This window comes from Plutella xylostella, chromosome 11 (assembly GCF_932276165.1).
Source record: "Plutella xylostella chromosome 11, ilPluXylo3.1, whole genome shotgun sequence".
Taxonomy (NCBI): Eukaryota; Metazoa; Arthropoda; class Insecta; order Lepidoptera; family Plutellidae; genus Plutella; species Plutella xylostella.
In genome coordinates this window covers 4610550-4625586 of record NC_063991.1, presented here as the reverse complement: position 1 = coordinate 4625586, position 15037 = coordinate 4610550, and the positions used below count along the sequence as shown (strand labels likewise).

The window sequence follows — 15037 nt, the reverse complement described above, 5'->3', positions numbered from 1 at the left end:
ACGCTTGTAAAGATTCTCAAGTGACCTAAAAAAGGGTAAACTATGATATACCTATGACTTCCTTAAGGTCTCAGCACATATAAGCGTAAAGGGATCGCCTCTTTTTCTTATGTCAACCAGTAGAACGCGAGCTCGCGAACGCCTCGGTGACTGAAGAAAAGAGGTGCGATCACAGGAACGCTAAAGGTATATAAAATAGTATTTAAATCAAATTTTAAATATATTTTGGAGTCGTTCGTCAAGTCGCGCGCCTTAGAGTCGCGCGCCACGCGAGTTGGCATCTTCTGTTTTTTTGTATCGTCAACTCGCGAGCCCATGTAAAGTACGGTCAGATCCAAACGAATTGAAACTAAAAAATATAGTTAAATATTGTCTCTAGGGTTTCTGATTTCTCGACCTGTTTTCGTTCTCGAGCTTCGAGAATTCTCGAGCCCAAATTCTCGAGTCTTCTCGAGTCTCGAGCCTTTCTAAAAACACCTTTAGAAAAAAGTCTTAATTTAAATTTAAAAAAAAACACAAAATCTCCTTTTTTACTTTGTTAACTTAATTACAAAGAAACTCTCTACTAATACTCATAATTACCTGTCTAGCTAGCTACTTATTACTAGTAGTTGCTCTCATTTGTGTAAATGGCCGCCAATTTCAAATCAGTTTTGATATTGGTGAACTACACAAATGCAAAATACAAGTTCAGAAGCCGTGGAGTGATATAACTCTATATAATAATAGTTAGGTTAGGTTAGTCTGGGGAGTCCCAAGAACGCGGAATAATTGGGTTTATTCAGTTTTCGGGTCGCCTTTTTTTCGTTTTATCTGTAATTTTTCCCTGCAATATCGCGCGATTTAACCGTTTCAGACAGTTTTTCTGGGGCTTTTTGAAGTTTCGTGTTTATGTGAATAAGCTCATGTCTCTGAAAGCCGACAACATTCGACACGAGTGCGAGAATCTCTCGCCCGAAGTTTTTGCTGAAGTGATTAGAAATGCCATAAAACGATCCCGTATGGCAATTAATTGTGACAGCGCCCATTTGGCCGATATCATATTCTCGACTTTACCAATAAAATTATAAAGGTTCAAATAAACATAATCAAAAAACACAATCAAAGTTTTTCATTTACAAAAAAAATGAGAGCCAAACAACATCGGATGAATTCTTTTGGTCCACCTGAACTAAGAAACAGTACGTAACTATTACTAAGTTATATTTTAATTATTCATTGATTTTATCAGTACAGCACTAGCTTAAATGGAGATGAAACATAATACACGCGCATGGTTTGCGTGTGTGTGTTGTTACGCGGCGCAGGAAAATTCGAATTGAATATTCTTAATTTTTATCTCAGGGCTCGAGAAATTCTCGAGTCTTTAGATTTTTTTCTCGTCTCGAACTAAGCCGAATTTCTCGAATCTTCTCGAGCTCGAGAATTCTCGACCAGAAACCCTAATTGTCTCCCTGTCTCATTAACTTTACTATATTACCAAGTCTACTTTGCCGTAATATAAACACAGTGTTACGTTTTCGTTGTGTTACCGTTACATTAAATATCGAATTAGCACTAAAATTTAAAACAAATTTCGTTTATTTCATTGGTCAAAGAGACAGACCTAACTGTAACAATTACTTCCAGGAAGTTCATCGCAAGCAGGTCAATTTAGTAATAAAACTGCACATGAAATCATAACATCCCAGCGAGGAAAGTCGGTACTGCTTCGTGAAGGTTATAAATATAACAAAGACCGAACAAATAAAAATGGTTCCTGTGTTTGGAGGTGTTCGAAGAGAACAGTTTGCCAAGCGAGATTAATTACTGATTTTATTTTAAAGTAAAGTCCTATAAAATACCCTATACATTTTAAGTAGTTACCTTAAGCATAATTAATTATTACTTTTGTGGCTGACTCTACATATTTTCGCAGTCGAGCGAGTTGACGACAAAAAAAGTAGGTAAATACGGGAGGGGCAACTCGCGCGTGGCGCGCGAGTCTAAGGCGCGCGACTTGACGAATGACTCATATTTTGTACTAACAGACAGACGTATGACAGGCTACTAAATTCATTTAGCGTTTGGTGAAATTCCACCTAACATATGGAAAAAACAAATGTCACTTTTGGAACTAACAAATTTGCCTTACATTATGACAGTGACAGTTGACGATACGCAACGTAAACGGAGGTTTCGAATCTTATAATCGTTGCAAAGAATGCGATTCCTTTGCGTTACGCTCATATGTGCTGAGACCCTTACTCTGCCGTGTTGTTAAATAATTATAAAGTAAAATCGTTGTTTATATAAACTGCCATCTTTTAAGTATTTTTTTTAACATATAAAATATCTACTAGACTGAAAATAATTTTAGATGTCATGATGAAATGTTTATTAATATGTTTTTATAAATAGTTATTGTTATTATTGTACTTTTAAGTATATTATGATTATATTCCGTGACGAAATTTTTATTCAATTGTTTGTGTATAGATTTTGGCGTTTCTAAAAACTATTTTTAGCCCCATTATGATCTCAAAGTATAAAGTGTATAATAAAATGTCTAAGCAACATGTTTGGAGGCACAAAAGCAGCTGTTTACAGGGTGTTTTGAGCCTAAAATTCATCGTAACTTGTGTATTTTTTAAAACAGTATTGATAGTATGGACTTTCCACTCTTGCCCAGCATTATATTAATATTATAATGGTTTTTTTTTAAATTTCACCTGAAGCTGAAGTTTGATGTTTGAATAAGAGAAATCTCTCAGATTCGAATCCTGGCATGTACAAATAAATTGCGTGTTCGATCAATTAGTGAAGCGGTTATCTTGTTAAGGTAAGAGTCCATCTTTCGGCATCTCAACGGACACATCGCATTCAGTATTCTTTGTAAAGATATTCACACAAGTGCGTCCACTTCATCGGCATTGCTGACACCGTTTCTCCATACATTTATAAAAAAATCCGTTTGGTTCGATTTGACCGAATGGCGTAATGGTTAGTGACCCTGACTACTGAGCCGATGGTCCCGGGTTCGATTCCCGGCTGGGGCAGATATTTGTTTAAACACAGATATTTGTTCTCGGGTCTTGGATGTGCCCGTAAAATGGCAATAGGCCCGCCCCCTATTACATTAGGACTAACATAACACTCTGGCGAAAAGTGGGTGCAGCAATGCACCTCTGCCTACCCCGCAAGGGAGTACATTAGTACATGGCGTGAGTGCGAGTTTTTTTTTTTGTTTTTTTTCGATTTGTACGATACCGATAGGTGGACCTTTAAGTAGCAATAACTAACTATCTAAGTGACGAATCGAAGACACCCTGTATCACGTTTTAAATTATAAACACATGAATATATATAAATGTCGTTGTAAATATTAAATATAGTCTGTATATTCCCAACTCACTTTCTATGTAAAAACAATATTAAGGTGTAAAAATATATCAATGAGAGTGATACAGCAGTAGGTGCTATCACAAAGTTTTCCACCCACAAGGTAACATTTTATTAGTGACGTTACCTTTGGTAGGCCAAAATCGCGGTTTCAGAGAGAGTCTCGTAGTGAAAGTCGACTATGAGGTCTAGCACGGGGCGCAAGACGCACACGCTAGGCCTTCGGTGTATAAAATACGTTTAAATTTCACCAAGATGGGACATTTCAGATTGGAAAATGTTCACCTAAAGGTGCCGACACACTAGTGGACGCGGCTGTCAGCTGCGACTGATAGTGTGTCGGCGCCTTAAAGCCTTAAAATGTGACTTGTTCAATGTCATATTAGGTATTTTAGTGTGACCTTTTTCAAAAGAGTGTTGAAAAAGAGGTATTAAAAAAAAATACTTATAATATTTTTTTATGATTCAGGGGATGCGCGGAATTTTTTTGTTGATAGCACCTATATCCCATTCCATGGGGAAAAACATCCGATACAAACAAAAACTACCCGAATTCGAATGTAATAAGGGTTCTGCCGGATGTTTTTCCCTGTGGAATGGGATATACTAATGTATGTACTTATTTAAATTCAAAAACTCTTCATATTATGGTATTTCATTTCAGTCTGAGGATGTTATACTTATAATGCAACAAACATTATAGACAAGGTTTATAAATATCTAGCATGTAAAACTATGTTCAATAAATGTTTATTGTGAAAAGGACAAAAATATTACATAATTATTATGTATGTACTAGGAATCTAAATTTGTATAGAATTTGAGACCAAAACATTCCGTTGTTTGTATGGAAAAGTTGTAAAAATTATAAATAAATTAAATCACTATTCACTATGTCAATTGTGTTTCTTTATTGACTTATACTAGGTATATTACTTTAGGGTAGAGTTCACGAACAGGCATGCGTAGCGTGGGGCGCCCTTCGGCCCACTGGACCGACGATCTAGACAAGATGGGATGAGGAAGGAAGAGGACAGTCCTTGGGAGTCTAAAGTCGCCGACACACTAGCGGACGCGGCTTACGGACGCAGCTGTCAGACGCGACTGATAAGTGTGCACGGTCTTTTGGGACAGTTCGTGCCACATCGCTCTCGGACGTCTGAAAGCTGAAGGTCAGCCCAAGGTTACGTCCGCGACTTACGTCCGATAGTTTGAAGAGCGTAGTGTATATTCCTTACCTAGATACCCTCGTCCGTAAGCCGCATCCGCTAGTGTGTCGGCATCTTAAATCCAACTGAGCAAATAATCACTGGCAAGAAGGAAGGAAATCTCCTAGGATCACAGAACAGTTCTTGGAACTGGCAGCCCTACTGCGAGGCCAAAAACATACGTTTCTACACTAGATGACTTGCGATATATGTTCGCATATATTATATTGAATAAAATATGAGGAGGGATGGACTTACGTTGTTGTAAGCTATGCATATTAAAATCGTAGCAAGCATTCAAGCTTTATTAGGTCTGCAGGCCATATTATTATTCTGATGTACCACAGATAAAAAAATCATGTGTCAAGATGACAATTGCTCTGTGATTTGATGCTGTGTTCTGTGTTGTGAACGCCGAACATTTTTTCAATGTTGTTTTCATGTTTTTTTCCTCAGTGGTTATTTTTATTTACACTAAATTTTTCATATTGGACCGCAAATTCAATTGTGGAAGAAAGGGAAGCTGGAGTTTGTATGTTTAACAACCTAAGATAACAACTAAACAAGACGATCAAGAGATTACAATGGAATACCCGATGGAGCCACTTTGCATTGTAAGAAAACATTCGAATATTAATACTAGCCTTCATTTGCAAACTGATTCTCCTTAAGCTGCGTACAGACCGGCCAAACGAACGGGGTTCGTTGACCTTCGTTGCTGCAATCTGCCCTGTTTTATGTATGAGAAATATCCATCATTGGGCGTTCGTTGGGCCGGTCTGTATGCAGCTTTATAATGTGTTTTCATGGAAATTCTGTGTCAATTTTAAATTGCGGCGATTATCTTGGTCATAAAGTGATGTTACTTACTTATAGGGAAAATTTAAATAACATTTTTTTCTTTTTACTTCAGTTAAGCCATGAGGAGGACAGCCAGTACAAACCTACAGACGGCTCCTCAACTTATGACAACTGCAATATGAATGTTGAACAAAGTGGATTTTATATAAGTAAGTTTAACAATCAAAATATTTTAATACAAACTACAGTTATTGCAATAGGGTTCCCCTTATCTCGCATAATCTTTATTGACCAAAACTCATTTCGCATAACTCGTATGGTCTAAACTTTTTTGGCCGAACCATCACTTCGCCAAGACTTGTGTGGCATAAGTCTCGGTTCGTCTAAAACTCTTTTGGCACAAACTTGAAACACCTAAATCTCGTTTGCTCAAATGGGAGATTTTCGTTTGACGTTAAAAAGTTCTAGGGATTTCTTTGATAGGGTACACCAGTCAGCGATATGGGATACGCTGAAATATTTTCACGTTCCGAATAAAATGCGAAACCTTATTAAAGAAGCCTACAATGGCTACACTTGCCAAGTAATCCACGAAGGGAAGCTGAGCGAACCAATAAGCCCCAATATTGGCGTCAAGCAGGGCTGCATGTTATCCCCACTACTCTTCATCATGATTACCGAAGTAATTTTGGATATGATGGAGCAGAATGGCAAAGGAGGTTTGGATTGGTCCGATGGAACATCTCTAGAGTATCTCGCTTTTGCGGACGATCTTTGTCTTTTCTCCGAAAATAGCGCTGATATGCAAAGGAAACTCAATGACCTCGTCCATTTGGGTAACCGAGTGGGCATGCATGTCAACAGAGAAAAGACAAAGTCAATGCGAGTAATGACTGCGGACCGTACTCCATTTAAAATCAACGGCCAATCCATTGAAGATGTTGACACCTTCACCTACCTGGGAAGCAAAATCACACCAAATGGTGGAACTGACGAGGATATCGGCAACCGCATCAACAAAGCCCGCGGAGCTTTTGCCATGTTAAGCCCAGTGTGGAGGTCTTCCGCATTCCGTCTCCAAACCAAGATCCGCCTGTTCAACGCGTGCGTAAAGACCGTTCTCCTCTACGGTTGCGAAACTTGGAAGAAAACGGTTCAAACCACGAACAAGCTACAGGTTTTCGTAAACAGATGCTTACGCAGTATCCTAGGGATCCGTTGGTTTGACTTTGTCTCCAACGAGGAACTTTGGCGCAGAACACATCAAAAACCTGTAGCAGAAACCGTAAAAGAACGCAAATGGAGATGGATAGGACACGTTCTCAGGCGTACTGAAGACGTCCCAAAGGAAGCGCTGACATGGCACCCCGAGGGCGGTAAACGAAGACTCGGCAGACCGCGAGAGACATGGCAGCGCACTGTGAAAAAGGAAATGGGCCAGGCGGGGATGTCTTGGGCGGATGTCTCTGAGCTGGCCCAAGATCGTAAAGAATGGCGGCGCTTCACTTCGGCCCTTTGCTCACCAGGGGAGATTGGGAATAAGTAAGAAGTTAAAAAGTTCCGAAATCGACCAATAGAAGGCATCCGGCCTGGAAGGTGATTCGTGTCACAAAAAACCCCGTCGCTTTCATCTCGTTTTCAGATATTTACGAACGAGTTGTCAAATTGCGATTCACATGGCACTAAAACCCAAGCTACATAGTAAGATCGTTTCGAGATCGCAAAATGAATGAACGAATGGAGAATGACGCGATTCATGTCATTTTTGTTGAATTTTTTGATATCGCTTATCCGTCATATTTTGACGTTTATGCGATTTTAAACTTTCGAAGAAAAGGGTGAAATTGTTAGATCGTTTTCAGAAAAAATACTGCAAAAAACTGTGAAATTGACCTTGTACGCATCTCTCCAAGATCTTCAAGCCATTTTTCAGCCGGACAGCCGTCCCTACGAGATACGTTTCCATCTTTACCGAATTCGTAATTTTCCTTTATAGTAAGCTTGTATTAGTGATATTTATTTGATTGGCGTCGGTTTTGGCCTGAGGCCCTCGCAGAATGAGGAAGAATATTTTAACCGAAAGCATACACATTCCCTCAGTGTGCAAATTGTAAGTTAATGAATTAAACACATTGTAATGCATGTATATTTTATTTATTGATAGAACTAATAAATTCTATGAATTATCACAAATACTAAAAAATATAGGTAGTAATTAGGTCCCTTTACCACTTAATAAAGCTACAGATAATGGCAATCAATGATTAAAGTCTTATTATTTTTCTCATATTCTCTCCTATAGGTTGGCTGGTACAAAATGCTTTTAGCCTTTTGTATAATTATTAATACTTGTGTATGTATACAATATTTTGTAACAATTATTAAACTATTATTGTATATAGGAACTTAGGTAATCAGTAATCACAGGTGCTCCTCTGTTTGAATTGACGCATGAAGAAGAGGAAGAAGAGAGGCGTGAGGCCATTGAAGGCCAGGCGAATGCGCAGGGACGGGATCCTCCCGCGCAGCAGCGCCGCGCGGACCGCGCGCTCCACGCCGGTCGCGGAGCCAGAGCTTCACTGGTCGCGCAACTGCGTCGCCGCTAAAATCTGTGGATATTCAATTTATAGTTAAAACAAATACCTACAAAAATATTTTGTTATTCCGATATAAATTATGTATACGTATTATACCTTACCTTTACTTTAAGTCTGGTCTTGATTGTTCCTTTCATTAGCCTAGAAAAGACAAAATGAAAAGTTCAGTATGATATTGTTCTAAAAAATTACAGACAGACACTAACAAAACTACACTGTAACATAAATATTCAACACCAGATTTCCTAACACATTATTGGGGCAACAATGAAGTTAAATTCTATTCTATTATTTAGCCAAACATTTTGGAATAACCTACCTTTTTCCATATGAGGAGCCCCTGCTTAAGAAGCCTCTCATTGACTGCAGCCTGTCTGTTCATTGCTTCAGCTATCATTGTGAGGGCTGAAGCCGTGGCCCTCTCACAACGCAGTTGCTCCTTCTGCAACTCAAGCACATCGGCTGCTGCTTGTGTTCATCTCGTTAATGATTCTAAAACAATTCAAACAGAAATTGGATACATCGTAAATTACAATACCTTCTTAACTACAACCGGTAACATTTATATTTCAAAAAAAATAGGTTAATACATTGATACTTACATGTCTCAGTCGTATTTCTCTAAGTTAGTTAAACTTCCTTTCTTCTTATTTTCCAAAAAAACTACGTTGACACGAAAATGAGCAAAGAAAATCAATGTTTGTTTTTATGTAGAAAACATGGCAGCTGTCAAAAGTGCCACAGGTTATGAATTTCTTCAACGTTGAATTAAAAAGCCGTTTCTTGATACTTGCTATCGTCACTAATTCCAACAAAATATATTTTAGGAACAAAATTATTTAAAACAATTAGTGGTAGTATTTATTATTTTTGCATGGCAATTAAAAAAATATAGTTTCATTCATTTCACTCAAGCAATCCAAATACGAACTAGCGATATGAAAACGAGATCAAAGTATGTGTGTTATGAATCGCGTTTTTGAACATTGCGGATTTCATCTCGTAACTCGTTCGTATCGCTTTACAAATATTTCGGTTGAGATGTGAATCGCGCCCCTGTCGTTTTGTATGAGCGCATTCTTCTGATCTGAAGGGACGGAAGATGTCATAAACATAAATGGTACAAAGCTGTCTTAAACTGGTTAACACTTAATATTATGCATATAATATAACAGTTAGGTATTGCATATGGATGAATTCACATCCATTGGGTTTTTGTATTGGCTGAAAGGACTGGAATCCATGCCGGCTAAAAAAAATATGCAGTGTGTATGAAGTTTTACTAGCGCCATCTATAATCGGTTTTTTTCTACGGTTGTTGTCTATGGTTGAAAATCTCCCATTGTTCGTATTGGTATAATCTTGTTTCTCCTAATAATAACTTAATAAACGACCGAATGGCGTAGTGGTTAGTGACCCTGACTACTGAGCCGATGGTCCCGGGTTCGATTCCCGGCTGGGGCAGATATTTGTTTAAACACAGATATTAAATTTGTTCTCGGGTCTTGGATGTGCCCGTAAAAAGACAATAGGCCCGCCCCCTATTACATTGGGACTAACATACACTCCTCCGCCTACCCCGCAAGGGAGTACATTAGTACAAGGCGTGAGTGCGTGTGTGTGTGTGTAACTTAATAAATAATATATTAAGTATGTAGTAAATGTACAAATTGCGAAATTTTTCTCTTGCATCCCAAAAATCACGATATTGAAAGATCAAAAGACGAAAGTGAATTGAATGACCATTATAATTATTACAAACTCCATTAAACCCCATGGGATCGAAACCTAAAGATAGGTGCGACGACGAGCAAAGCGAGGAGGAGCGTGTTAGGTGCACATGTTCGTCAAAAGCAAAGCGGAGCGTTTTCCACATAGTATAAACAGTACCTACAAGGCAGGTACCAGTTTGCGCTATGTAGGAAAATGCTCCGTGATAGTTAAAGCAAAACAAATATTATTACTTTGTATAAAATATGCCATAGCATTATTAGGCTATTTAAGATTTGGCCATACCATTATTAGGCTAAACAAGATTATGCGAAATAACTTTTTACTAAACGAGATTTATGCCATACGATTTTCGGCGAAACGAGACTTTGACCAAACGTTACTATGCAATACGAGATTAGGCAAATAAATCTTAGGCCAAAAAAGGTAGAACCATTGCAATATAATAGGCCTGTTTGGACAGCTACACAAATTTGCTATTTACTCTTGATTTACTTGATGAAATACATAAAAAGACACATAATCTGACTTATTTTTTAACGGCTGAAAGAAAAAAGAACTTTTGAAGCAACAAACTGTTATTGTTTAGATTTTTTATGATTTAGATTTGACAACAGCTGTCATCCCATACATTTTCGAGCTGTCCAAGTGGCCTATTATATTTCAACGACTTGACGACTGTACAGTGCGACAAACTTATCTGTTCCGGTGAGAGCGAACTAAATTGATCCATATCTCATTATTTACTAATGAATTATATATATTGATATAGATATAGATTAGATGGGTTTATTGAAACCACAAGAGTGAATTACCACTACTGGCAAACTTAAAATCTTATAGAATGAAGAAATATTACACATTTATGTGAGCTGTCACTGGAACAGATAACTTTGTGGCACTGTAGATGGCAATCCGTCAGTGTCAGTGCAAAAGAAATGTCTCAGCAAACACCCTTCCCTTCTACCACTGAGCTCTTATTTTGAACTAGCTGTGCCCGCGCGCTTCGCTTCGCCTTAAACAGTTTTCCCGTGGGAATTCCGGGATAAAAAGTAGCCTATGTTCTTTCCCAGGGACTAGACCGTATGTATACCAAATTTCATTTAAATCCGTTCAGTAGTTTTGGCGTGAAAGAGTAACAGACAGACAGACAGACAGACAGACACAGTTACTTTCGCATTTATAATATTAGTAAGGATTAGTTTGGTTAGGAGATTTATTACTTTATTAATTCGTACAATGGTTGTCATTAGGTTGAACTTAAAATGGTTTGAAAGTAAACAAAACGGGGACAGCTTAGTTTTTGTATGTGACACACCATCTTGTTGGTAGGTATATTTAATCTAAGGAAATATAGAAAGAACTCATACTGTCTTGCTCTAGTATGTTAATAGTCCTTCCTACTCCAATTGTATCATTTATCTATGTATTGCTATATTAAATATTTATGTTTTTTTTTTTCATATTTTGTTTGCCAACATGCAATCGGTTTAATATAACCATAAGCAGTTCATTTCGTTGTTTATGATTGGCTTTGCAGGCATACCCTCCCATTGTCAGGCTGCCTTCTTAATGTATTATTGGTCTATGTTATCCCAGATATTTTTTCTTTTTAGTCTTCTGGTGGGTACATTCCTGGTAAGGTCAGTGGCCAGTTTGTTTGGGTGATTTACAATCCTGTCTCGGTAGGTTCTTGTAAGTTTTGCAACCTCCTCTCTCACGGTATTCATTTTCAAATAGTCTCTTTGAGTCACTTGGTCATAGATTTACTGTCGGAGCGGACTGGAATGCAAAGAATCTACAATGGGGATCACGCCTCACCACAACACGAGGACGCAACTTAAAAAAGAGCATGGACTACCACAAGCTTAATGCCCTGACAACTTGTGAACCAACATACTGGCCCACTGACCCACAAAAACTCCCAGATCTGTTGGACTTCTTCATCTACAAAGGCGTGCAGACTCACTTTCTGTCAGTAGAAAGCTGCCATGACTCATCCTCGGATCATACACCAGTCATAGCGACTCTGAGCTATACCATTATTGAACATCCCGCCAATCCGTACCTGTGCAACAATCACACAGATTGGGAAAACTTCAGGAGACATCTTAATGAAAACTTAAATCTCAACCTTTGTCTGAAAAGTGAAGATGATATAGATACTGCCACCGAACATATCATAACATCCATTCAAAGAGCAGCATGGGCAAGTACTCCATCCCAGAAGAAATCATCTAATAATAAAGCACACTCCAATCTTCCGTTTATTGTTAAGCAGAAAGTTTTAGAAAAACGTAGACTTCGACGCATTTGGCAGAATAGCCGGCATCCAGCAGATAAACGGGAATACAACAAGTCAGCTGCAAGCCTCTAAAGGTTTCTTGTGGAAATTGAAAATGAAACATTGTAACAGCGCTTAGAAAACTTGACAGCCAAAACTCCAGCAAAAGTTGAAAACTCCCTGTGGCAAACTGTCAAATCACGAAACAAACCACAACTGGCTCAACATCCCCTAAAAACGGATCGTGGCGAGTGAGCTAAAACGGACCCTGAAAGAGCTGAAGCCTATGGCTTATTCCTAAGTGATGTGTTCCAACCGAACAGCAGCATGGGAACAGACACATTAGATGAAGAAGTTAGAAAGTTTCTTGAATCTGACCTACAACTCAGTCTGCCCTTACAACACTGCACACCGACAGAGGTTCGGAATACAATAAAACTACTGGAACTAAAAAAGGCACCAGGATTTGACCTAATAACAGCAGAGATACTAAAAGAACTTCCTAAAAAGGCAATAGTATTTATAACCACACTGTTCAATGCTATATTGAGAATGTCATACTTTCCTCGTGTATGGAAAGTCTCACAGATAAAAATGGTACCTAAACCTGGAAAGCCTCCGCACCTGACTTCCTCGTACCGGCCAATCAGCTTGCTACCAGTGCTATCGAAAGTACTAGAAAAAATTATCAGTGCTCGATTAAATCAAAGCCTAAAAGACGCCAGTACTATCCCTGACCACCAGTTTAGGTTTAGAAAAAACCATGCCACTGTTGGACAAGAACACAGGGTCTGCGAACACATTAGGGAAGCTCTGGAATGTAAGAAGTACTGCTCAGGAGTATTTTTGGATGTGCAACAAGCCTTTGACAAGGTTTGGCGTAATGGCCTGCTCTACAAGTTGAAAAAGTCACTGCCCCACAACTTGTACCTACTACTAAAGTCATATTTAGAACATCGCATATTTTATGTCAAGATTAATGACTCAGTCTCAGAGTTCTACGAGATCAATGCAGGAGTTCCTCAGGGCTCAGTGCTGGGACCGTCGCTGTACCTACTCTATACTGCTGATGTGCCTGAATCAGACAATGTGATGACCGCTACCTTTGCAGACGATACCGCTGTTCTTGCTTCCGATGAAAATAACAATCTGGCATCTGAAATGTTACAGAGCCATTTAGATAAATAAATGGATGAAAGATTGGCGAATAAAGGCTAGCGCAACTAAGTCGAATCATGTCACAATTAACTTAAGGAAAAAAGACTGCCCTCCAGTGAAACTTGGAAATGAAGTGCTCCCCCATCAATCTACTGTAAAGTACCTGGGCTTCCACTTAGATACGAAACAAACTTGGAAATGCCATATCCAGAAGAAAAGAGACGAGCTAAATCAGAGATACCGATCACTGGAGTGGCTTATGGGTAGAAAATCTATACTATCACTCGAAAATAAATGGTTGTGTTACAAAACAGTCCTGAAACCCGTGTGGACTTACGGTATTCAACTGTGGGGAAATATTTATGGTATATTTATTCCTGGTCCACTTAACCCTTTGCATCAAAATATCCTTCCAACCAAAGGTTGTCTGGAAGAAATCGCTTTAAGCGATAAGACCGCCATTTGTACATATGTGTTAGATTAAGTTTTTTGTAATGTTGTCCATGTTTTTGTGTACAAATAAAGAATATTTATCTTATCATTTACATTTTGTATATTTATCTGCATCATTAACAACTGCCACATTCATTTCAGATGACCCAAACAACGAAACCCCAGACAGTTATCCTTCAAGCAATGACGGCCAAACATTCAAGATGGAGCCACTGAGCGATGGCAGCGACTGCGACGAAGCTACCAGCCACGTCAAAAGAACCAACATAGTCATTACAGCATTTATCTGTGATCGGTGCAAGCAAATCTTTGGCTCAGAGAAAATACTGTTAGAACACCACTCCCAATGCAAAGTGAATCCTAGAACACTGGCTGGTAATTTGAACATAAACGATCCTAGAAAACTGTGGAAGAAACAATTCAAGACATCAGCGAAGCCGAAGAAGATTATCGAGTGTGAAATATGTCAGAAACGATTCCGGCAAATAGCCGACTTGACTAACCACATGCGATCGCACACGGGCGAGAAGCCGTTCCTGTGTGAAGTGTGCCAGAGAACTTTCAGCCAACAGTCCAACCTGAAGGTCCACATGAGAGTCCACTCCAACGAGAGACCGTTCGAGTGCGATGTTTGCGACAAACGATTCACGCTAATGACACACAAGGTCATCCACATGAAGTCGCACACGATCGAAAGGCCACACGAGTGTGAAACGTGCAAGAAAAGATTTGCTCACTTGTCCGCTAAGATTACGCACATGAAATCTCATACCGGCGAGAAGCCGAACAAGTGTGATTCGTGCGATAAAGGATTCACGACGGTGGGTAGCTTGCGACGCCACCAGAAGGTTCACACGACTGAGACGAGTGTTCTCAATCAACTAACTGATTTGGTAGTTACTAAAGTAGAGGCACAATGTGAGAAATAATGTACTTGTAAATATTGTTTTATTATCAAAGTTTTAAGCATTTTTCTCTGCTCGTACATTGAGTATTTATGATATTATAGTAATTATAATACAGCTATTATTGTTTGGAACTTTTATTTCAAAACTAATCCTCAATTATACAAGACTGAATAAAGGACACTTACTAAATTACTTCATTGAGTAAGGGCTGATTTTTAAATGGTCAGATAAAGGCTATCTGAGGAATAAAATTGTTGCTGTCACTGTCTAATACCAACACTCACATGTGAGAACCTCCTTTTTTCGAAGTCGGTTAAAAATCAGCCCTTACTCAATGAAGTAATTTAGTTAATACTTTGCTATCAACCAATTTAGTAACTAAACGTGTCTTTTGAAAATATAAAAAACGTACCGAAACAACACCTCTATATACTGTACTTTTTAATATTCATTTGCAGATAGATAGCCGGTAGTGGCTGGATGAGGAGGGCCGAGGACAGAGCGTTGTGGCGCTCC

At 38.7% G+C, this 15037-nt stretch overlaps 1 protein-coding gene and 1 long non-coding RNA gene across 3 annotated transcripts; one reads left to right on the top strand and one right to left on the bottom strand.

The window, feature by feature from the left end:
- Positions 1–4981: 4981 nt before the first annotated feature.
- On the top strand, positions 4982–14644 carry LOC105385279 (zinc finger protein 271). Its single transcript, XM_038116191.2, has 3 exons — positions 4982–5203; positions 5503–5599; positions 13755–14644. Exons 1-3 carry the CDS (start codon positions 5174–5176, stop codon positions 14540–14542), a joined length of 915 nt encoding a protein of 304 aa, XP_037972119.2. The 5' UTR covers positions 4982–5173; the 3' UTR covers positions 14543–14644.
- LOC125489182 lies at positions 7482–9047 on the bottom strand. 2 transcript variants are annotated; one of them, XR_007266794.1, is made up of 4 exons: positions 8590–9047; positions 8307–8479; positions 8089–8128; positions 7482–7999 (listed from the first exon to the last, which is right to left on the bottom strand). It is a non-coding gene; the product is annotated as an uncharacterized LOC125489182 (long non-coding RNA). The 2 variants fall into 2 exon arrangements; XR_007266793.1 differs by having other exon boundaries at positions 8307–9047.
- Positions 14645–15037: the final 393 nt, after the last annotated feature.

Excerpts from the sequence above, each read along its gene's own strand:
- LOC105385279 (XM_038116191.2), top strand. The coding sequence starts at position 5,174 with ATGGAATACCCGATGGAGCCACTTTGCATT. Across the intron at positions 5,204-5,502 it reads CGATGGAGCCACTTTGCATT|TTAAGCCATGAGGAGGACAG; the intron begins GTAAGAAAACAT and ends TTTTTACTTCAG. Across the intron at positions 5,600-13,754 it reads ACAAAGTGGATTTTATATAA|ATGACCCAAACAACGAAACC; the intron begins GTAAGTTTAACA and ends CATTCATTTCAG.